At 37.1% G+C, this 25,266-nt stretch overlaps 1 protein-coding gene across 1 annotated transcript; it reads left to right on the top strand.

Annotated features, from left to right (window-relative positions):
• Positions 1-6,157: 6,157 nt before the first annotated feature.
• On the top strand, positions 6,158-24,006 carry cacng3a (calcium channel, voltage-dependent, gamma subunit 3a). The gene is made up of 4 exons (XM_055009626.1): positions 6,158-6,919; positions 12,617-12,700; positions 12,777-12,917; positions 20,931-24,006. Exons 1-4 carry the CDS (start codon positions 6,709-6,711, stop codon positions 21,488-21,490), a joined length of 996 nt encoding a protein of 331 aa, XP_054865601.1. The 5' UTR covers positions 6,158-6,708; the 3' UTR covers positions 21,491-24,006.
• Positions 24,007-25,266: the final 1,260 nt, after the last annotated feature.

Below are 25,266 nucleotides of genomic sequence, written 5' to 3'. Positions count from 1 at the left end.
AAAGGTATTTGCCCCCCTGCAGAAATCTTCAGTTTTTGCATATTTCTCACGCTTAAATGTTCACTTAAATCATCAAACTATTTTTAATACTAGAAAAGCCCTCAGAGAGCGCAGTACTCCGGCTAGGCTGCTCAGTTGACGTATCATTTCCAACAGATGAAATCTTTAATAAAAAATGACCTTGCGCTGAGCACAGGCATGTGTTATGCATGTGCACGTTATGTATGGATACCGAATTGCGTGTAAATTACTCTTATAAAGGTCTGTTGATCAGTTCATCACTTTTGGCAAGCCTTTGTTTTGCTACTGTTAAAATAACCGTTCCCTCCATGCTTTTATTTTGAAGGTGTATTTTTAATGTTACAGGCTTTTATTTTGTCACCCTTCCAGCAGCACAGGAAGTGATTATCTAAGAAGCGGTTTCTTGACATGACGAAGACGCTGCCGAAAAGTCCGAAAATTCACATAAAGATGAAAGACAACAGTTTGACGCTGTTGCTGTTTAGCAAAGGATGTGTCTAAACTTAGAAGCACTTAGCGGGGACAAGGTCTTATGGTGAAGAAATGAGTGAAGGACAGGAAGGTGAATTTGTGTTCAAAATAAGGCTGACGGCTGAACTTAACGTGTCTGGCTGGGGTTTGCTACATTGCGTGACCTAAATATGTAGCGGTTGGCAGGAATTGATGGGACTCAGAAACACCCCACAGTTTAATCATTTGTTCCTGGTATGATTTCCAATAGATAAATCAGAGTCAGTTTGTAGTAGGAACGCAATCATGTGATCGTCAGCAGGTAACTGACACAGTGTTCACGTCATGGTTACAGTGACGCCGTGCCGGCTGCTATATCTGGCAATGGAAAATCCTTAACATATCCGTGGATCCAGACTATAAGCTGCATCACTGTAAAAATCTAATCAGTTGGTCCTTGTGTCATTTCTGACCTTCCCTGAAAATTTCATCCAAATCCGTTAGTCCGTTTTTGAGTAATGTTTCACACAGACAGACAGACAGACAGACAGACAGACAGATTCACAGAAAAACGTACGCCGATCGTCACATAACTCCGCCATTCCTTGGCAGAGTAATTAAACATAGATAATCCACAAAACACAAAATGCAGTATTTAAATTATAGTTGTTTGAAGAATTATTGAAAACCTATACCACCCCTGTGAAAAAGTATTTGCCCCCAATACAGAAATCTATACTTAAACATTCCTGATGATCAAACTAGTGTTTGTATTTATTTAGTATTAGACATAGGTAACCCACAAAACACAAAATACATTTTTAAGTTATGGTTTCTTGAAGATTTATTGAAAACCTATATCACCCTACGAAAAAGTAATTGCCCACTTGAACCTAATAACTCGTCGGTCTCTTGGCAGCAACAACTGCAGTTAAATGTTTGTTCCAGCTTGTGATCAGTCTTTTTCATCACCATGGAGGAATTCTGGTCCACTCTTCTCTGCACAATAATTTTAATTCGTCCACATTAGATGGTTTTCCAGCATGAACTGTCCTTTTTAGGTCTTATCACAGAATCTCAGACAGATTCAAGTCCAGGCTTTGACTCGGCCACTCCAGAACCTTCATTTAGTTCTTTTTGAACCACTCAGAGGTAGACTTGTTTGTGTGCTTTGAGTCCCTGCTGTTGTGTTCTATCTGTAGGGGGGCAAATACTTTTAACAGCACTGTGCAGTACAACTAACAGCTGGTTCAAAAAGAGTTCATTCAGCCGTCTCTTTGGATCAAGTCTTTACGATGGACAAGAGACTTACTGGCAGTGTAATTTTAGCACTTTATATTTGCTTCTTAGAGTAACCTGTGGCTTGTTGTCTTAAAGGTGGAGCCTGCCATTCTGGAGAAGCGTTGTTGCTATTTTGCTAGTTAGCATACTTTGATAGTTGATCTGCCTTAATCCAAGTGCTGTGGACGTCCACATGCAGTTCGGACTGTGCCAGACACACAAATGTGGTGCTGTTTTTTTTTAAAAGTTTTATTTTTTTTTTGGCAGCTTTTTATTGGATAGGTGCAGTGAGAGAGAGACAGGAAACAGGGGAGAAGAGTCAGGGGAAGACATGCAGCAAAGGGCCGCGAGCGGGAATCGAACCCGGGCCAGCTGCGTCGGGGACCAGCCCCTGTACATGGGTCGCCCGCTCAACGCGTTGAGCTATACGGGCGCCATGTGGTGCTGTTTTGAGGAGAAACTGACCAAGGAGACTCTCACATTCTTTGTGACTCATAATTTAAAGAGCTGTAATTGAAATAGTTGCTGCTGGACTTTGGCTTTGATTCATAGCTACACGATCTCTATTTAAGGTGCCCAAACACAGTGGGCAGCTGTAAATTCTTTGGAAATTCTGTGCTCTGTCCGCCAGGAATAATCACACTCACTACTGCAGCTCAATCTGTAACCAGCTGCTATATCACGTAGAAATTCACAGCCAGTCTTTTAGAAACCCCATCTGCAACAGACTGACTCGTACCTTTTGTGTCTTTCATGAACAGAACTGAATGCTTGTACGCTTTCAAATTCTGCGCTGGATGCAGAAACCATGAATTTGCTTTTGCCTTCCCTTTCTCCCTGCAGGAACCTCAAAGTGCACAGCTAAAATAGCGTTGAGTGGGTCATTGCAAAAGCAATTTATATAACAATATTCATAGAATTTGACCAAAAGTGTATTGAATAAGAATTGCATACTCCCTCACATGATGTCTGGCAATTATTTGGCAGCTACTTGGTGCTGGAAGCCACACAGTGAAATAGAGATCATTTGAGTGCAGCAAATGTGTCTCAAGTGACTGTAGTACAAAGACATCTGTATCTGGAAGGTCCTGTCACTGGTGGATAAGTACTTCTGGATATAACTAGAACATGAAGACTAAAAAACACTCCAAGAAACTCTGTGAAAAGGCTGTTGAAAAGTATCAGTCAGGACAATACAAGAAAATGTCCAAGTCACTGAATTTTTCTCAGAGTACAGGTAAATCACAGAAGAATATGGCACATGCAGAAATCTGGCTAGAGCAGGACGTCTTCAAAAACTGAGTGGCAACAAAGAGATGAGTGAGGGTTAGAAGACCACCAAGACGCCTATGAATCCTCTGAAGGAGTTACAAGCTTCAGTGGCTGAGTAGAAACAACCGTTCTTCATCAGTCAAAGCTTTTTGGGTGAGTAAGAAAGAGAAAGCCACTGTTGAAATAAAGCTTAAATCTTGACTACATTTTCTCAGAAGGCATGTGAGAGTCAACTGGAAAAGGGTTCTTTGGCTTGATGAGATCAAATTTGAGCTTTTGGGTCATAAACACAATCTCCATAGTGAAGCACGGTGGTGGCAGCATCATTATGTCAAGCATGGTGGTGGCAGTATCATGATGTGAAGCGTGGTGACGGCATCATTACTCATGGAGGGTAAATCAAAAGACTCAATGTAACTGTGGCAAAAAGTGTTTTCTAAATGCTGAATTGAAGGAGGCTACTTTTTCCTTTACATAATTTTAAGTGCTTGACAATACGTACTTTTTAGAACAACTGTATCCAAAAACACCACGAGGACATTTCAGATGTTTACCTTATCAAATACTGGATTGGACAGTTAAGTGTACCTGTATGGATAAAATACACTTCAAACACCATATGTGCTATTCACTGCAGAGCTCCAAGATAAAACGCCAAGATAAAGCTTTTAAAGTGAATTGACCATGAGGAACCTTATTGGTTTATAGGCTGATTGTTTTTACCTCTGCACACACATGCTCACTCGCTTTCCAAACCATTAAATATTCAAATTCTAATTTATTTTTCTATTCATTCATGCAATTTCCTGGTAGACTGAATCCTAATGAGGAAATTAATTTGAAGGACATGCAATGAGTAAATATTAGCCACAAAAAACCCTTAAAAAAACATATGCCTCAGACTGTTTGTCATTTAGAGTGTTCAAAATGTTCTGGGATAATATTTTATCAACCCGATTAACATGTAAAATTCTGTCAAAGTCTTGAATGGAGATGCAGTTACACTTAAAGCTTTCGGTTTTACTTTTAAGTCCTCACTGGGACCAGGTAGAGGTCATTTGTCTCTACTCTTTTGCAAAACTTTAAAAGAAGCGGACTATTTATCGTGTACAAAGCTTGAGCTATCCATTTCTAACCAACGAGATACAAAAGTGAACAAAACCCGAACAACATACAAGATAAAATTCCCTTGTGTTTCCATCCCAGTGTGTGTTTCCCTGAACAGAAAGAACTGCTCAAAAAAGAAACTCAACTTTGACTGCACCACGTGGTTTGATTCGACTCCTTCAGCATCATCTCATGTGCAACTAACTCTGGAATATTTTGGAATGATGTCTGTGAATTTTATCACATCATTTTCATTTGAAGTGGATTAGAAAAGTATCTCTAAATAGTCAATATGAACAAGATGAATGATCACCGCAACCAAACCTGCTGCATTGTTACATTAAATCTGAAAAACAAGCTAAATTTACCAGCAGGACTCGCAGGTATTGCAGTATTTGAAAACAGTCTGACTTTTAAGTTCAGATCAATACTTAATTTTCCATCATTTAGCAAAATAATGTCCTCATATCACAGTAAAAAGTAACTGGACTTCTCATTTTGGTTCTTGAAGATGTTTCACCTTCACCCAGGAGGCTTTCTCAGTTCTAATGGACTGATCTGGAGTCCCGGATGTTCATTTTTAGCCTCCAATCACATGACTCCAGGCGTTAATGGTGGTGACACTTCAGGTCTGCATTAAAAGTGACCGGTAAGTTGTGTTGTAGGCCACCTCCTCTATTTACAGACGCCTGTTCCAGTTTAAAATTAATGGCTTCTTTAACCGCCGACTCAACTCAAACCATCGACCGTCTTTGTTCAGATTGTTGATTGGTCCTGACATGACCAGGCAGTTTCACCACCATTAACACCTTGAACCAGGTGGGTCTAGGGATATTAGGGAGCACTGAGCCGTGTGATTGGGGAGTGATAATAAATATCTGTCAGTTGTGTCATTTTCGATGGCAGCATAACTCCACCAGAGTGTATTTGTCTTATTATCTGGGACCTAAAACTTTGTTGTGTAAAATATTTTTTACTGAAGGTGTAGAATTACATGAGGAAATTCTGCATTTTCACAAAAGTTCTCAAAGAAACATCTTACACTTGGAGTTATTTTAGGGGTTCAGTATTTCCAGAAATACAATTCCTGCATGCATGAAATTTGGTTAGGACTTGGACAAAGACCTCAAAGTTTTTGAAATGTGAACCAAAGACTATTTTTGGACTGTCTATACCATCTATATATACACACTTACATGAACTCTGTGGGAACCAAATGCCACCCACATTTTAAAATTTTGCATTTTCTTCGATTTTCAAGGGCTGAAAATTACTCCGCCAAGGAATGGCGCAGTTATGTGAAGTTTGACATATCTTTGTATGTCTGTTAGCAACATTACTCAAAAACAAACGGATTTGGATGAAATTTTCGGGGAAGGTCAGAGATGACACAAATACCACCTGATTAGATTTTGACGGTGATGTGGCTTATAGTCTGGATCCACGGATTAGTTAAACATTTCTGTATCACTGCAAGATAGCAGCACAGCGTCACTGTAACTATGACAACAAGTGAACACTACGTCAGCTGCCTACTACAAATCCACGGCTGTGGACTTATAGGGACTTACGCATCGGAAATCATAGAAGGAACAACTGATTAAATTGTGGGGGTGTTTCCGAGTCCCATCAATTCCTGCCGCCCGCTAAATATTTAGGTCACGCAGTTTAGTTTCCGTACATAACGTACACATGCATAACACATGCCTGTGCACAGCGCAAGGTCATTTTGTTTGTGGGTACATCTATATTAAATGACCACATTCTATGGTGCTGTGATTTCTACCATGAATTTTTTTCAAGATTTCAGCCGTCGAAAATGATGCGACTGAGCAGTCTTGGTGGAGTACTGCACTCTGAGTGTTTTTCTAGTTAAAGAATTGGCCTCTATTAGAGTCGTTTGACTCTGCTGGAAATGATTCAGTTGTTTTTTTTCTGTTTTGTTTTGTTTTTTTGTTTCTGACAGTGAATTTACAACAACAACAACAACAACAACAAAAAAGTCAGAGAACTCAATTTTGGGCTCCAAATAACAAATAGATAAACTCTGATGCACCAACATATGTTCTTAATTTTGTCTGAACTGCCATTAACTGACCCACTAGTGACTCCCTACCAGTCCCAGAACCAAAGAGAAGTCCAGCTGCTTTTGACTCTACTCAGACATAATGACCTTAACTTCCTGGTTTGGTGCTGAGCTGGTGGTCCTCAGACCCCACTGGATGCTCAGTGAACATCAGCAGATGCAGGCGGAGTTATCCTGCAGTGTGAGCCTCACCGTGGAGCTCCAACAAACCACAGGAGTCCAGAGAAGCGCTGCAGAAGCTGTTTTCTCCGAACCACCGCGCCGAGGGTTCTGGTTCCTCTCTGGTTCTTCACTTCTTCTTCTGACAGCCTCCAGAGATACTTTTCCTGCATCTCTTTCACGTGGAAACATCTAAACTTTTTTTGCCAAACAAGTTCAGGAGGATGTGTCCCGTCCAGAAAGCTGCATGAGTTTTACTGCAGAAGATGCGTTCAGAGTCTGGATCCGCACCGAGATGAAGCTCCGAGTCTGTAGCCGCCTCTGAAGCCGACATGAGGCTGTGTAACCGGGGCGTGATGATGCTGCTGACCACGGCGGGGGCTTTCTGCGCCTTCAGCCTCATGACCATCGCCGTGGGCACCGACTACTGGCTGTACTCCCGCGGGATGTGCCGCTCCAAGAGCCAGAACGACAACGAGACCGTCCGCAAGAACGAGGAGGTTCTGACCCACTCGGGTCTGTGGAGGACCTGCTGCACGGAGGGTGGGTCACACTGCTGCACATGAGAGAATACAGAATGTTTATCCTGTCTGGAAGATTCTTAGAAATGCTCTACAGTGGTTTAAAAAAAAAGAAGAAGAAAAAAAAGGTCTGAATAACGGTTCGAATCTGGCAGCAAAATTGCCAAAAACTGCGTTACAAATGGTAAAATACTATATCATTTTAGAATGAAAACTAAACGGTGAAAATAGAAGTAAATGTGTGCAAAATATTGATATTTTTGGCTGATCAAAATACAATGCAGCAGTGTCATTTTATGGTCACACATTGTAAAAAGAAAAATTATTATCATTTGTAAAAATATAAACAACAAAATTGGGAAAATCTGTGAAGGAACATCTTTTGTGTTAAATATATAGAATTGGTCTCAACTAAATATCTAGAATAGAATAGAATAGAATAGAATAGAATAGAATAGAATAGAATATGCTTTATTGTCATTATACAGTGTATAACGAAGCTAAAGACCGATCCAACTAAATGGATTGACAAAAAAACTGACTGACAAAAAAACTCCTAAAACTGTAAATATACATACATACATATATATATATATATATATATATATATATATATATATATATATATATATATATATATATATATATATATATATATATATATATATATATATATAAATAAAAAAATATATATATATATAAATAAAAAAACAATGAACATAATAGAAAATATGTGCAAACTACTGATATTTTCAGCTGATTAAAACACAATAAAAGTCAATTTATGGTCAAACTAAAAAAACTGCTATTTGTAATAAGACAGATGTGATATTATTTATAATTGACATTTTTTTTCAGGTGTTGTAGATAAATACTTTTTTCTGTGATTTTACTAGATATCTATAATTTAGCAAGATAGGGGAAATCTGTGAAGCAACAGCTTAAAAAATATAATTTTTTTTGGTTAAATATACATAATTTATCTCTCATCTAAAAATAGTTTAAAAAAACAAAACAAAAAACTAAATTGGAAAAAAATCGTCAAAAAATGGTATAAATCTGGCAGAAAAAAAGTAAGACATATTTGATCTCCCAAAGACTGTAAGAAAAAAGGTCAAAATAAGAGTAAATATCTATAGAATAATTACTTTTTTCTGTTTTGTAAAATAGTAGATTAAAATACAGTAAGATGGTCTCACATTACAAAAGATCAAATTTCTATTTGTAAAAATGCAGATTTTTGATGTGGACATAATTTACAGGTTTGGCCTGTCTGTGTGTAAAAAAATACTTTTTTCTGTGATTTTACTAGATATTAATTTTTAACTTAAGACAGGGAAAATCTGTGAAGCAACGGCTCAAAAAATATTGTCTTTTTGTGGTTAAGTATACATAATTTGTCTCTGAACTAAACATCTGTTCAAATAAAATAAAAGAAGAGAGAAATCCATAAAAAAATGGTAAAAATCTGGCAGACATTGTGCTAGAGAAAAAAGTTCAAATATGGTGAAATACTTTAGCATGCAAAAACTTTAAAAATAAATAAATATTAGCAAATATCTATAGAATAATGACTTATTGACCGATTTAAAGAAAATAATATGGTCACACACTGAGGAAGAATTGATGCAGACATTGCTGACAGTCTTTGCCTGTTTTTAAAATTTTTTATTTTAGTTTTTATTAACAGGTTATTTTCCAGTGAGTTTACTAATTATTACTGTAATTCCACAAAACAAGAGAAATATGTAAAATAACAATAAATTGTTTGAAACAATAAATATTTTTTACAGTGCCTAATAATTTAATGCCTGCATGATACTATTATTAATTAATATCAATAGAATATTATTGCAGATGAATTAATGTTTAAGCAGCGTTTTACTGCAGATGCTTGAGGTGGAGCTACGTTTAACTATTTTATACACTCATTAATATCATCACAAGTTTTCTGTTTACATATTTAATTTGTTAAGTAACTAGTGAGGCTATTAAATAAATAACAGATTTTTAAAAAACACGATATTAAATATGTAATACTGCAGATAGGATGTAATGTTCTGATCAAACCAGATGAACTGTCAAGAAAAGAGGTAAAAAATAAGTTTTAAAGCAACTTTTTACTACTTTTTTACTACTCTTTAACTACTTAATCAGTATAATAATAATAATAATAATAATAATAATAATAATAATAATAATAATAATAATAATAATAATAATAAAGGTTTTTCTTATATTTCTAAGCACCCTTCAAAACCAGTACACAAAACATATTGAACTAAAATATAACAATCCAACCACAGTAGATGGTCAAACCTGCAGAAATACATCAAAAATAAATACAAAAGATTAAATCTATACAAGCTTTTTAGATGTTGACACTAAAACAGACCTGAACTAGCCATTTGCAGATAAAAACAGCAGTAAGCAGTAACAATACATCTGAGGCTTCTTCTTTGTTTTTGTTCTGTTGAAAGCTTTCAGAGGAAACGTGTTCTCCTGAAACATATTTAATCTCAGATGTATTCATGATTAGATTGGACAGATTCATGAGGACGCATCTTAGAGAGAAACAGAGAGGAGATTAAGTCGTGGATATGTGATGGATGGAAATGGCATTTTCAAATATTTATTGCTTTTTAATAGCACCGTTCTTTTCCTTATATCTATATCCTCTGTCTTGCTTTGCCAATAGTCTGAGCGAATAGAAAATGTTCAGCTGTCTTATTTCCTCCTCTGCTGCTGCCCCACTACCTCTAAAAGCTCTAAAATAACTACAAAGCATGCAGAGGACATCAGTGCTGCAGAAACCTGGTGTGTTTGTTCCCAAAAAAAGACACAAACAGAAAGATCCGAAGATGAAAGATGCCATTATGTGCAATAAAAACCTAGGGAGGTGAGTTAGTGTAAAATAATTATTTTTATTTTTATTTATTATCTTTAACCTCCTAAGACCCGAGCTTTGGCTGGGTTTGCATTTTAGATTTCTTCTAGTTATTTGGGATAAGGAGTAACCAATAAATATAATAATCAGATAATATCTCATATCTGATGATTCTGTTTATTATTGTTATTATTATTATTATTATTATTATTATTATTATTATTATTATTATTATTATTATTATTATTATTATTATTATTATTATTATTATTATTATTATTAATAATAATAATAATAATAATAATAATAATAATAATAATAATAATAATAATAATAATATGAACAATATGCTCTTTTCGAAATAACAAATGATGTCCACATATGTGGATGCCAGGTCTTAGGAGGCAACATTTGTTTTTAACGACATGTAATTGATCAAAATACTACAATTCACAGGTTTGCATGAGTCGAGGCACAGCAAAGGAAGGCTAAATAAGAGTTTTATTACGTTTTTGTGGTTATATTTTTCATTACTAGCAGTATTTCCTCCAGTATATTCTTTTAACTTATCCAAAAAAAACACACCAAACACACCAAAAAAAAAAAAAAATATATATCTGTATATATCTGTATATATATATATATATATATATATATATATATATATATATATATATATATATATATATATATATATATATATATATATATATATGCTTTTTTGTATTTATTTTTGTAATATTTTTTGATAACTGGAAGCTGTTTCATCTGATCTGAAACTTAAGAATTTGTATCTGAACAGTTTTTCCTTCATAAATTTATGATTTTAACACTGCTTTTATTGGAGCTGGTTTATTATATGGTTTGTGTAGTTATAGTTGGCCCTCTGTGTGGCACATTTCATAATAGCACAGGTTATTTTAATGTCAAGCTACAACAAAATTCAAGTCTGACGATAGGCTAACATTGTAAAAACATGATTTCTAATGAAAGTGCTCAGAGGAAAGTCTACTCCTGAGAATAACGAGCACAGAGACCTCAGGTTCACATCACGCCGGCCGTAATTTGAATAAATGTTTTCTTGCTGCAGCGCTTTCTTTTCTCTCTGACCTGCTCTCTGCGGCTGAGTTGTAGTATCTTTATTATTGAATGAATTTTGTTTTGGTAACCATGGCGACCGAGTCACACCATCAATACCGGTCAATCAGTGCAGCACATAGAGGGACACATTTATCAATAAAATCCTGTGTGTGCAAATGTTGAAAAGCACTGCTGGGCCAAAGGTTACTGAAAACAGGAAGCGTCAGTACAGCTGATCTTTAAATCTTCAGGCACGCTAAAACACACCAGAGACCTCACAGGTTGTTTTAGAAATAAACAACGGAAAATGTCCAGTGGTAGCAGCCAGGACAGAAATGAGGTGAAAAAGTGAGAACACTTTATAGAAATATGTGCATACCTACAGGCATTCAGTAAAGCTGCAACCAGCATGCAAAGATGGTAAAAAATCTGGCAGATGTACCAGAAAAAAACTGTTAAAATAAAAAATAAAAACAACAACAACAACAGCAACAGTAAATATTGATAGATAGATTGATTGATAGAATAATTACTTTTTAAAAATGTATTTATTTATTTTTAAGCAGATTAAATTACAGTAAAATGGTCAAACATTGAAAAAAAATACTATTTGTAAAAATACAGATTTTTGACATGGACATTTTTTACAGTCATTGTGTATAGAAATACTTTTTCTGTGATTTTACTAGCTATTTTCTATAATTTAACAAAATTTTAAAAAAAAAAATAAAGAATTTATTTCTCAACTGAATATCTGTAAATAATAAATCAATAAATAAGTAAATCCATAGAAAAATTATAAAAATCGGGCAGACATTGTGCCAGAACAAAATGTAAATAAAAAAAGGTTAAAATGACAGTAAATATTTATAAAATAATGACTTTTTAAAAGCAGATTTAAATACAGTAAGATTGTCAAACTTTGAAAAACAACAAATTGCTATTTGTAAAAACATTGATTTTTGATGTGGACATCATTTACAGTTTAATGTCAATAAATACCCTTTCCTGTGATTTTATTAGATCTTATCTATAATTTAACAAAATACTGGAAATCTGTGATGCAACAGCTTTAAAAATATTGACTTTTTTTGACCCCAAACTTTTGATGATTGTAAACATATATTCACTACTAACATTTACGTTATTAAATATTTTCACCACTAAACTTCTAAATTAAATTATTTAAGAAGGAAAGTACATGTTTCCAAAATACATCTATGAAGAAAGGTCACAAGTAGGCGTTAGTTCATGTTAAATAGTCAAATAAATTGTGACTTAAATCAACCAGAAGCAAACTTAAGAACAACCCAGAGCTTCTTTTGTGTGAAAACAAGATGTTTTTGTGTTCACTATGTAGAAGATGCCACAGTTCAGATGGTTGTTGTTCTTAATCTTTCATGTGCATAATAATATAAGATAAGATGAGATAAGATCAACTTTTTTGATCCCACAGTGGGGAAAGTTCACCGTTACAGCAGCTCCAATGGAGAAATAATAATATAACCTGAATCAAAAAGTCAGCAGCTGAACTGGATGAAAAGTAGACAAAAATCAATCCAAAACAGCCCCTCAGATGGCAGCTCATAGCATTTACGTAAATCACTGTGAGCGATTTTTTTATTTTTTAGAAATAATACTCTATGTATGTCATGCTATAAAGTGACAAACAACAATGAGACCGCCCAGAGCCAAATTACTCATGAAACAACGTGCTATAATTTAGTTCTCTGTCCGTTTGTTTCTCTGCAGGAACTTTTCGGGGGGTTTGCAAAGACATCGATCACTTTCCTGACGATGCAGACTACGAGCAGGATGCTGCAGAGTATTTACTACGTGGGTAAAGGCACACTTTGACTGTGAGATCTGACAGGTATAACGGAAATCAAGTATTACATTGTCCTCTCCTCAGGAGCAGTACGAGCCTCCAGCCTCTTCCCCATCCTCAGCGTGGGATTGTTGTTCCTTGGGGGAGTCTGTGTAGCTGCCAGTGAGTTCTACAAGTCACGCTACAACGTCATTCTCAGCGCGGGAATTCTGTTTGTTTCTGCAGGTCAGAACACAAACACTCACTCTTAAACAGCACAAGTATTCACCCCAGTACACTTCATCCAACAAAACCATTAACATGCCTGTAGTACAGTACACTGTAAAACATAACTTCATAACTCTTAACAGAAAATAACAGTGAAAATCTGGCAGCAAAGGTGCCAAAAAAAAAAGAAAGTTAATAAACGTTTCAATACTGTAAAGTTGAAAAACTGTAAAAATAACTATCAACTATCTGAGAAAATAATGATCTATTTTAAAATGTATTTATTTTTACATTTTTATGTTGTTTATTTATTTTCATGTTATTTATATTTATTTATTTATTTTATTTCTTATTATTTCAATAGCATAAAGCATTTAAATAATTACTGTTGTCTTTCTAGATATTAACTAATTTATCAGCACAAGGAAAATCTGTAAATTATTTACCTTTCTCAGTCCTTAATATACATAAGGTTGTTTTTAATAACAGCAAACACCTGTAAAATAATTATCTATTTATTTCTTTATTTATTTTAAAATTATTTCTTTATTATTTTATTTTAATATATTTTAAAATTATTTTTGTTTTATTTATTTTCATTTTTTAATTTTTTTTATTATGATTTAAAAAGGGCTGCACAGTGGCGTAGTGGTTAGCACTTTCGCCTTGCAGCGAGAAGATCCCTGGTTCGTGTCCCGGCTTTCCCGGGATCTTTCTGCATGGAGTTTGCATGTTCTCCCTGTGCATGCGTGGGTTTTCTCCAGGTACTCCGGCTTCCTCCCACAGTCCAAAAATATGCTGAGGTTAATTGATTACTCTAAATTGCCCGTAGGTGTGAATGTGTGAGTGCTTGTTTGTCTTTGTATGTGGCCCTGCGACAGACTGGCGACCTGTCTAGGGTGTCCCCTGCCTTCACCCTAAGTCAGCTGGGATAGGCTCCAGCCCCCCCGCGACCCTAGTGAGGATTAAGCGGTGTATAGATAATGGATGGATGGATGATTTAAAAACAGTAAAACTATAATTTTATAGTCTCAAATTACTATTTGTAAAAATACAGATTTTTTTTTAAGGAGAACATTATGTACAGTTTTGGACCTGTAAAGGTCAGGTAACATGTAAATTTTTTGTGTTTTGTTTTGTTTTGATAGCTAAATAACTAATTTGCCATTTTTTAGTCCGTAATCTACATACACAGTAACATAATTTTACTGTGAAATGCTTTAAAAATAACAAATCACCATTTTTTAAAAATACATATTTTTGAAGTGGCCGTTACTTACAGTTTTGACCTGTATTATAAGGTTAGCATTTAATTAACTACTGTTATCTTTCTAAATAGTACCTGCAATTTAGCGAAACAGGGAAAACCTGTCAATTATTTTTACTCATAGAAAAAATAGTGTAATTTTACATATTTATAATGGAAATGGGAAAATCTTTAAGTTGTTTACCCTTTTCAGTCCAAAATATACACAATTTTGTTTTTAAAATAACAGCAAATATCTGTAAAATCACATTTTTACTCATTTAAATACAGTAAAAAAAAATTTACAATCAAATACATCATTAAATAGTTCTTTAATGTTGACATTATTTACAGTGTTGGCCTGGTTATTTTTGACATCATTTATAATCGTTATGTAAATTCCAGTCAACTTAATGTTGACTGTCCACAGGAAAAGGACAATGAGAGTCGCCCCTGGAGGGCCGTGAAGAGAAAATACAGCATAAAACAGTGACATTGCACTGAAAGAGCTGTGCCATTTTGGACTACACCTCAATTAAATAAAGAAATAAACATTATTATAACATCTTTGTGGCATGTGCTAAACCAGGACCTGCAGTTGTGGAAGCCAGTTTCTGCAAATTAGCAAAAACTGTTCAACTGCGTCTAATATGTAAGAGTTAGTATTAAAGGATGATTTTCCATGACATGATATTTCCATTACATATTATTTACATTTTTAGCCTGTTTTTTAAGATTAACACTTAAATAACTACTTTTACCTTACCAGATATTATCTGTAAATTAACAAAACAGGTAAAATATGTAAATTATGTACCTTTTTCGGCCCTCGCTATACATGATCTTTCTGCCAGTTAGCAAAAACAGTGATGAGAAGTTTAGAGTTGAACTATTCCTCGTATGTCAGAGTTATTATTAGGGTCCGAGCACCGAATGGTGCGAAGACCCTATTGGAATGCAAGGAATTATTTATTATTATTATTATTATTATTATTATTATTCTTTGCCCGCCGGGAAATCGCCATTTTTGGCGGCCTTATCATACCCCAAAACGCGTCAAACTTGGCATGCTCATCAGGACTGGCGAAAAATTTGATATTTTATGGGAGTTGCGCATGTGTGTGGGAAAATGGCTCCATAGCGCACCCTGGAAAATTGAAAATTTGGTCATTAGGCCAACTGGCAAAGTGTTTCATCTACAGCTACAAAATTTTGCAGGCATATTCAGCACATCAGGAAACCCAAAAAAGTCAATCATGGCCACGCCCTAAACCCAACAGGAAGTCGGCCATCTTGAATTAGCTGTAAATTTTTTAAAATTAATAACTCATCGGGGATAAGTCCGAGAGATGTCAAATTTGGCCAATATATGCAAACACGCAACCTGATGAAAAGTTATCAAAATGTTCATCTCATTTCAAAGGGCGTGGCCATGGCGACTCCCAAAAAAATGGATCCTTGCCATGAAACAGGAAGTGGTGTCTAACTCAGCTGTACATGCTCCAATCTGCCTGAAATTTTACATGTGTGATCAATGTCCAGCCCTGACAATATCCATGTGGTTATATACATTCACAGTCATAGCGCCACCTTGTGGTAACAGGAAGTTGACATTTTTCACACTTTGATGTACTATTCTTAGCACGTTGATCAGATTCACCTCACATTTGGTGACATAAGCCAGAACACATTGATGATGATTCCCAGAGAAAATGGTGACTCGTCGTCAAGGGGCGTGTCTGTGGCGGCGCGGCGAATTTCGATTTCTCGCCATGAAAATTTAATTATTAATATCTCAGCTGGAAATGGTCCAATCTGGACCAAACTTGATATGGTGGACACCAGTCCGGGTCTGAACACATCCACACTCATAAATGTGGAAATACTCATAGCGCCACCTATTGGCAACAGGAAGTATTTGTCATTACATTTGCACCTACCATTGCCGGAAACTTTGTCATATCATCTTGAAAATTGGTCAGCTGAGTGGTTACGCCGAGACAATGCCACAGTGTGAAGATTTTGACGAGTCATAAAACACTGTTGCCGTGGCAATGCATCATTGCCGTAATAAACAAAGTACTTTTTGACAGGTTAAAAATGCTCAAATGCTCGCCAAAATTACCACACATATCTGGACCGGCAACCCATTTGATATTTTAGGGAAACTGCATATGTGTGTGGCAAAATGGCTCCATAGCGCCACCTGGAAATTTTCAAACAGTTACTACGGCCAGTACGTTTTAGCTAGAATCATGAAACTTGGTAGGCATATGTAACTCGTCAAGACACACAAAAATGTAATTGACACCCATGCCCAAAACCCAACAGGAAGTCGGCCATTTTGAATTATATGTCATATGTTTTGACAATTTTGGGTCATTTTTAGACATTTTCAAAAGCTATAAACTCAAACAGGGTAACACCGAGAGAGCTGAAATTTGGCCAGGATGTATTCCAGGCATGGGTGATCAAAAGTTATCAAAATGCTCATCTTAAGTCTTAGGGTGTGGCCATGGCGGCCTCGTGAATTTTGATGCTTCGCCATGAAACATCAACTGCTGTGTAACTGCCCTAAACATGCTCCAATCTGCCTGAAATTTTACACGTGTGATCAGAGTCCAGCCCTCATCACATCCATAGGCCGACATGCACTCTCGGTCGCAGCGCCGCCTGGTGGACGTGAGCGGATTCGCCGACCAGCAAGGATGCGATGACCCGTCCAATGTTGCTTGCAGCTGTAATTTTTAACTTGAGTTTTGACTCGACAGTTTTTGTCAGGAGGTTGGTCTTTTGGCTTTGTGCTGGAGGGTTGAACCCTGATTTCCAAGATTTTCAAAGTGTACAGACCTCTTGAGTCCTGAGGAGATGAGCTTTCACACAGTGTGAGGGCTGAAATTTTCGAAGTTTCACAGTAGTTGTCTGTAAACTAGAACCTTCAGATAGTCCAAGGACTCGTGTCTTCTATGTCCATGTGTAGTTGTCTGTTAGTTTGAAATGTCAGATAGTGTGAGGACTGAAATGTGCAAAGTGTCTTAGTACTTCTCTATTAGTTAGAAATTTATGTTTAATCGAAGCCTTAAAAGTAGTGAACATGAGTCTTGATTTCACATTTAGAGTATCCATTTGAGTTTTGGTGAGACGTTCACCTGTGTGCTATTTAGAAATGGTCCAGAAACTTTGATTGTATTCACTGAAAAGTATAGTTAGTGGTGATCAGAAGGTAACATTAGTTTGATCAATGATTTCAACTATTAGTAGACTTTATGAGGGAAGCAGTTTTGAGAAAAGAGTTATTAGTAAATCAATTCATAGTGCAACCCAGAACATTGAAAGAGGAAGTGTTTGAAGAAACAACCAGATGTTTTTGTTTCAGAATAGAAAACGTTTTAAGATATGTAAATTAATTTATTTTCTGGATTTTGTTATTGTGTCTTCTGTGTAATTAGATATTCAAAAGTGTCACTGGTGTTTTTCCAATTTTTTGTCTGTTTTTAGATTAATCTTAAAAGTTTAGTTTTGGTCTTTTGTCATTCTTCATGATTTTATAATATTAGATTAGATGTACAACTGTTTTGTCTTTTTAATGTGTAATTGTTGAGTGAAAAGTATTATTGGATGTGATGAGTAAAAATATTATTTTCAATATTAAATGTTTAGATAAACTGTTGTAGTTTGTAATTGTAAGAACTTGTAGTAGATTTTAATGTGTAATTGTATATTTAAAGTTTTCATAGTAAATTGTGTTTAATTCCTAGTAAAAGTGTTATTGTGTTTAAGATGTTATTTTGTAAACAAACATTTAACAATTTAAATAAGTGTAGTAGTGTCTTTCACTTTTTGTTTGTATAGACGTAGTGAGAGACAGCTAGACAACGGGGTAGAAATAAGAATGAGAGCACATCATACAGCACGGGGTTGCGAGCGGGAATCGAACCCGGGCGTCACCGTCGGAGACCTAATACATATGTCAGTGGCTTAACCCGTAGAGCTATATGGGTACACATGTGATGTGCTTTAAAACATGTTTAAATGCAATAGAATGTCTAGGGGTAGGGTTAGGGTTAGAAAGGCAGGTCCTTACAGTTGTAATACAAAAATAGGGTTAAATAATATGTATACAATTTTATTTTTAATGTCCAAACGAAGCAGCCGAATATTAAGAGAAATTAATCCCCGGTTTTCCCGTTGGGTGTTGGCTGGTCTATATCATATAGCACGGCCAACATCCACCGGGAAAACCCCAGCTTTATTTTAAGAATTTTTTGGCTAGTTTGACTTAATATTAAATTATGAAAATATGTAAAATTTAATATCCATTTTTGGCTCATTGCTACTGTCAGGACCTTCCTCTGTAACCCTAACCCTACCCCTAGACTTTCTATTGGATGAATACACTTTTAAAAGCACATAACATGTGTGTCCATATAGCTCAACGGGTTAAGCCCCTCACGCATGTACTAGAGCCCCAACGCTGAGGCCCGGGTTCGATTCCCGTTCGCATCCCCGTGCTGTATGACTTGCCCTCATTCTTATTTCTACCCCGTTATCTGCCTGTCTCTCACTACACCTATCGATCAAATAAGTGAAATAGACTAGAACACTTCTTTACAAAGTTACATCTTTACTTAATAAATAAACTTCTTAAATTACTTCGACTTTTAGATTTTCCTACTTTATAAATGTTTTCTTGTCTCAAATTTTTCCCTTTGATTTAATGGCATTTTGTTATGTCGTTTCTTTCTTGATTCTTCTTCTTCTGACAACATTTTAACCCCAACCAGGGGTGTATTGGCCATCTGGCGTACCGGGCGATGCCCGGTGGGCCGAAGCACATTTTTGGGCCGGCACAGGGGGTGTCATAATTTAACCATCATATATAAATATAAATCCTGTTTGTCGATCGCGACGGCACATTGGTTGATTTTCTTGAAGGACATTGGACTAATCCAATGAAATCTCTCAGCCCTCCTCGGCCCGCCCCTCCCCGGCCTCTTGACCAAAGTCATCAAATTTTGCCGTTTGAGTTGGCCGGAAGTGGAGAGGAGCAAAGATGGAGAAACGGCCCAAACGAAAGGGGGGCGCTGAAAAATTGCGCGAATAAACGCTTAAAAGCCTGCAAGTCGATGCAGCAAAATGCTGCTAAATAAGTGACATGTTTGCCGTTGCTTCCACTACTTCACCTGCGGCAGCGACTGCTTAAAAATGGTCATATGCTCGCCAAAATTGCCACACTCAGCAGGACTGCTGAGATATTTGATATTTTAGATGAATTGCACATGACTGTTGCAAAATGGCTCCATAGCGCCACCTGGAAAATTTCAAACAGTTACTACGGCCAGTACGTGTCACCTAGAATTATGAAACTTGGTAGGCATATGTAACTCGTCAAGATGCACAAAAATGTAATTGACACCCATGGCCAAAGTCAAGCAGGAAGTCGGCCATTTTGAATTATATGTCATATGTTTTGACGATTTGGGGTCATTTTTAGACATTTTCAAAAGCTATAATCTCAAATAGGGTAACACTGAGAGAGCTGGAATTTGGCCAGGATGTACTCCAGGCATGGTTGATCAAAAGTTATCAAAATGCTCCGCAAAAGTCTGACGGCGTGGCCATGGCGGCCTCCTGAATTTTGGTGCTTTGCCATGAAACATCAACTGCTGTGTAACTGCCCTAAACATGCTCCAATCTGCCTCAAACTTTACATGTATGATCAGAGTCCAGCCCTGATGACATTCACATGCTGAAATACAGTCATAGCGCCACCTGTTGGATTCAAGGAAATGTTCTATAACTAGCCTGTACATGGTCCAATCTGCCTGAAATTTTGTATGTGTGATCAGAGTCCGACCCTGATCACATCCATAGGCCAATATACACTCTCGGTTGCAGCGCCACCTGGTGGATGGACAGGAAAAGCTCTATAAGTAGCCTGAACATGCTCCAATCTGCCTGAAATTTTACACGTGTGATCAGAGTCCGGCCCTCATCGCATCCGTAGGCCGACATGCACGCTCGGTCGCAGCGCCGCCTGGTGGACGTGCGCGGATTCGCCGACCAGCAAGGATGCGAGGACCCGTCCAACGCTGCTTGCAGCTTTAATTATTAAAATTGTAGTTCATTACATGACATTTGACTCAAACCAGCTCTAGTTCATTTTGTATTTACCATTTTGGACAAGATTAGCATACTATTTTTCCTCTTTTAGCCTTGGTTTACAATACAATACAATACAATACAATGACTTTATTAATCCCCGAAGGGAAATTCAATGGTTTGGACTCAACCGTCTTCTGGCCCTCGGCAGCTAAATGCTAATCAGTAACTTGGTCTGTCTTTTTCACTCTTGTACAGTTCTACAGTGTCATTTAACAGACGCTTTTATCCAAAGTGACGTATATCTGAGAATAGATACAGCAATAACCTGGATGAGCGCCATAGAAATAGTTCCATCTACAAAGACGACTACAGATTACCAACCGAACCATGCGGCGTCACAGTTATATTGAACATTTTGAAAGTGTGTACTCTGGTACTTGCACTTTGCCCAAATTAATGAAGTGTTCATGATGAAATTCTGGCATTGGTTTTCTGTACAATTCTACAATTTCAGTTCGCAGACACTTTTATCCAAAGCGACGTACACCTGAGAGTAGATACAGCACAAGCAAGGATCTAGTCAGTAGAAAACAACCTAGATAAGTGCCACAGAACAAGTTGAAGTTTGATAATGAAAATGAACATTTGACTGATCTTCATCCTTCTAAACTTTTCTGCAGGTCTCAGCAACATCATTGGCATCATCGTGTACATATCAGCCAACTCCGGTGACCCGAGCCAGAGCGACAACAAGAAGAGCTACTCCTACGGATGGTCCTTCTACTTCGGAGCTCTGTCCTTCGTGCTGGCTGAGATGGTGGGCGTCCTGGCCGTACACGTGTTCATAGAAAAACACAGACAGCTGCGCACCAAAGGCCGGCCGTCGCTCATGAAGCCGCCCAGTTCCCGCGGCTCATCGTATTACCGCAACCGCTACTACCACAACCGCAGCCGGCGGTCCAGTTACAGGAGCAACCACAGCGCCGGGGACTCGGCCTCCTTCCGGGCGTCTTTGGTGCGAGACCGAGAACCATCCATCTCAGCCGAGTCTAAAGTCTCAGCCATGGCAGGTTTGCCGACACCTGTGGCAGTGGGCTCAGAGTTCATGCTCTACACCTTGACCTCGCCTCTCAAAGACGATAAGATTGATGTGGCTGTGGACGGTTTAACAGCTGCTCACAACAACACAGAGATGCTGCCTGGAAACTGTGCTTCTAGCAGAAGGACCACGCCTGTCTGAGAGCAACCGCAGGAAAAAACTTGAGAGTTAAAATGAAGAAATCCTCTCACGTTGTTGGTATAGAAAGAGGAAAGACTTCGGAGATCGGACTAGACCTGCATCGATCTGTCAAATATTTTTTTAAATGACTCATTCAGTCAACGAAATGTCAAAAAATAGTGAAAAAAAATCCCAAAGCCTGACCAAGAGACCAAAGCAAAATCAATAAAGCAAATGTTTATCTGTCATTTTTCACTTGGAAAATGTCTAAAGAGTTGAGGCAGTTATCAAAGTACTTATATTTCTGTCCATCAACTAATCGTTCCAGTTCAATCAGTTGATGTAGTGTTGTCAAGCTCTGAGGAAATTAGAAGAAGAAAACAAGAACACAGTTTTGACGTCTACCCAGAGGAAAATCTTACTGCTCTAAATTTGCTCTTCTACAGCTCAAGAGATGATTCTTATTTTAGCTTTGATGTTGTCTGATATGTCTCTAATATTGTTCTCCTAAAATTCACCAGAAGATCTATGTGAGAAAGGAGGAGAACAATTGGCAACAGGAGTCAGACTTGAGATTCAAAGGAGATAAGTTAACTAATGGCTCCATTTTTTTCTCAGGTGAGCTACATGTGAACTGAATATTAGCTTTATTTTGTATAAATATAATACAACCACTGTACTGAGTTATACTGAGAGGTCTTCTGAATATTTTGTCATCTTTGTCATCTTTTATTTTTTAATGTTTTCAATGAATGTGAAGATTTTCCCTTCAAAAAGTTTGAAGGAAATCAAAACAATCCTTCCTGAAAAAAAAGCACACTTAAAATGTCCTAAAAAGTGGATTTTCCAGCTCATTTTAGGATTGATGCAGCACCAAATGACATTTTGATCTGACAAAACTATTTTCAGGAAGAAGAGTTTCTACCCACAACTAAAAATTTGGTTGGAACTGAGTGAATATTATCCATCACAATGGATGTGAAATAAAACAATCAAGATGTAAAAAAGTTAAAAAAGGTGCAGGGCACATCTAAAATGTGTTGTAATTCCTCCACCATTCACCTGAATTGGATGTGAAAACCCTCAAATTAAAGCTGAAAGTCTGCACTTAAAGCACATCTTGATTGTTTCATTTCAAACCCATTGTGGTGGTGGACAGAGCTCAAATGTCCAAATATTTATGGACCTGACTGTATAGGTACATATTGATAGAAATGTACATGTATATATACATATGCATCTATAGCTCACATTGAGAAAAAATGTATTTTGCATTCGTCAAATTATCTCTTTTACATCTCAAGTTTGACTCCTGCTGCTATATGTTCTCCTCCTTTCTCATCTATATCTCCTTATGAAAAGAGAAAAATACGAAAAACATAGCAGACAAAATCGAAGCAAAAATAAGAACCACAGTTTTGTCTCCTAAGCTGTAGAGAAGCAAACTTTGAGCAGTAAGATTTTCCTCTGGGTGATACCGTTGCTCTTTGTGTGTGGTTCTGCTTGGCTATTACAGAAGCTTTTGTGCGAATAAGTGTGTATAGAAATAGGAATGTGTGGCAGAGAGAGACAGAGAGGAGCATCTGTCTGTAAAAATAAGAAACACAGAAAGACAAGACAACACAGAGGTACAGCTGAGAATTACACAACCAACCATGTCCAGTTCCTGTCCTCGTTTCTGTGGACCTCCGCTCCAAATCGAAACCCCATTAAATGCATTAGAACTCTCTCTCACGCTGAGTGTGTTTTTGCGTCACAGTGCGACCATCCATAAGTGTAACAAAAGATTCTGCCCTTATGCTTATGTCACTGAGTCTGTTTACATCGAAATAAAGCTGAGACATTAACAGAATCTCACAAAATGTGCTTTGGAGAGACGTGAGAGCGGTTCAAGGTGTCTTATTGTTGCCTTTGTGATCTTGCAGGGCGTGTCAGGTGTGTGAAGAGAGAGAGAATATTCAAATATCTGCCCTTGCATAAGTGAGAACATAAGCAAATGTCCAAGTCGAGTACAAACAGATCAACAAAAGGTACAAACAAAATAATTGCCCCCCTCCCTTCTCTGTACTGAAACATTTGAAGGCTTGTGTGTGCATGAATAAACTGTGTTACAGATGAAGACAAACAGTTTCATCAGCAGAACAGCGGGCGAACTGAGAAACCTGAATCGTTACCATGGCAGCAGCAGCAGCATTCAGACGAATGCTCAAGGCAGTGGCAATGAAAATGTACGGACAAGAAATTACCTCGCAATGCCGTCACTTTTACTTTGGCTACCACCTCACATCAAGCACATTTATCTCTTATTCCATAATGTCTATTGCCTACAAGAGAAGGCCGCACAAACTGAGCTGAGAGCAAAGTTATTCAAGGCTCTTCTGCTGTTTCAGAGCTGTTCATAATAAAATCCTGGCCCTAAAGCGCCTTGGACCGCTCGGCCACACTACCTCTGGAAGGTTGTGTTAGTCAAGTCATTGTACATTTAAGGACACTGAAGAAAAACGAAATGAGTCTGGAATAAATTATATGCAACATCACATGTGGATCAAACCAGCATCCATTCATTTTTCTCCTTTTCATTGCCATTTAGGGGCAGCACATACAACATATTATCTATGTGCTTTTAGCTTTGGTTTGATTTGCATTATCTTCTGAGGGAATAGTCTGCCTCTTTAGCAGATAAAGATGAATCAACAGCTGGTTTCAACAGATATTTAACCTTTTCTGATGAAAACAGCTGCTGTTGAATCTGGAACTACAGTTGATGAAAGAAGAAAAACTGTATCAAAACAGCAAAGTTCATCATCCCTCAAAATGCACATCCTCATTCTGTTACATAAGCTGCTGTAACAATGTAAATTTCCCCTGGAGTGGGGAGAAATAAAGAACTTTATCTTATCTTATCTTATCTGTTCTTTGTAAAAAAAATAAAAAAAAAAAGTCGTGTTTATTCTTTTTGATTGACGCAGCTTTATGTGAGTGTTTTTCACCCTGTATCTAATAGTTGTGATTGGACATTGTATTCTCTGAACACACCATCACAAAGACTACAGAATACCAATTTGACCACGTCACAGTCGCATTCCACATTTTGGAATTTCTTTAATAGTGTCTTGCACTTTGCCCATTAATATTTTGAGCTGAGAGTTGCCTTCCTATGAGGTTGTTTAAGGTTCTTGAGCTATTCTGGAGCTGTTCATGATCAAAACCTGGCAGCAGTAGGATTCGAACCCACACCCCCAAAGAGACTGGAACCTTAGTCCAGCACCTTAGACTGCTCTGCCATGCTACCACTGAAATGAAAGTAGAAGCTGTTGTTCCGCTCGCTGTATATGGACTATCCAGTTGTTTTCAGGCAGATAATATGTCTTGTAGTAATATTTAAATGTTACATAAATATAGAATGAAAGCTTGATAGGTTAAAGATTGTAGCTGCACCTATGGAACTGATTTATTAACTAAACGATTAAATATTTGTTGTTACTCAATGACTTTGGCCATGTTCCAGTATCAATACTACCATATTATGTAGTAAATCAGAAAAGCACTTAGTATGTCCCATTACATACATAGTATGTCAAACATTGCACAGCAAGTATAATGATGAATTAGTTTGGCCCAACTGTCTGCATACAACACGTTTATTTGAATTTTTCTGATGAAAACCGCTGTCTGTTGCATCTGGAAATGGGGTTAATCGGACTAAAAGTTGATCAAGCTCCAAAACCCAACAAGGAAGCTGAAAGTGCTCTGTAGAGCTGCAGAAAGAGGTGATGATCTGTGGTTTCATCCCTACT

Source organism: Amphiprion ocellaris, chromosome 4 (assembly GCF_022539595.1).
Source record: "Amphiprion ocellaris isolate individual 3 ecotype Okinawa chromosome 4, ASM2253959v1, whole genome shotgun sequence".
In the NCBI taxonomy this organism is placed as follows: Eukaryota; Metazoa; Chordata; class Actinopteri; family Pomacentridae; genus Amphiprion; species Amphiprion ocellaris.
Note: the sequence above shows the minus strand (reverse complement) of the source record. Positions and strands in the feature narration are given on the sequence as shown.

Coding starts and splice junctions, on each gene's coding strand:
- cacng3a (XM_055009626.1), top strand. CDS start 6,709: ATGAGGCTGTGTAACCGGGGCGTGATGATGCTGCTGACCACGGCGGGG. Junction 12,701..12,776: donor TGCTGCAGAGTATTTACTAC/GTGGGTAAAGGC, acceptor TCCTCTCCTCAG/GAGCAGTACGAGCCTCCAGC. Junction 12,918..20,930: donor AATTCTGTTTGTTTCTGCAG/GTCAGAACACAA, acceptor ACTTTTCTGCAG/GTCTCAGCAACATCATTGGC.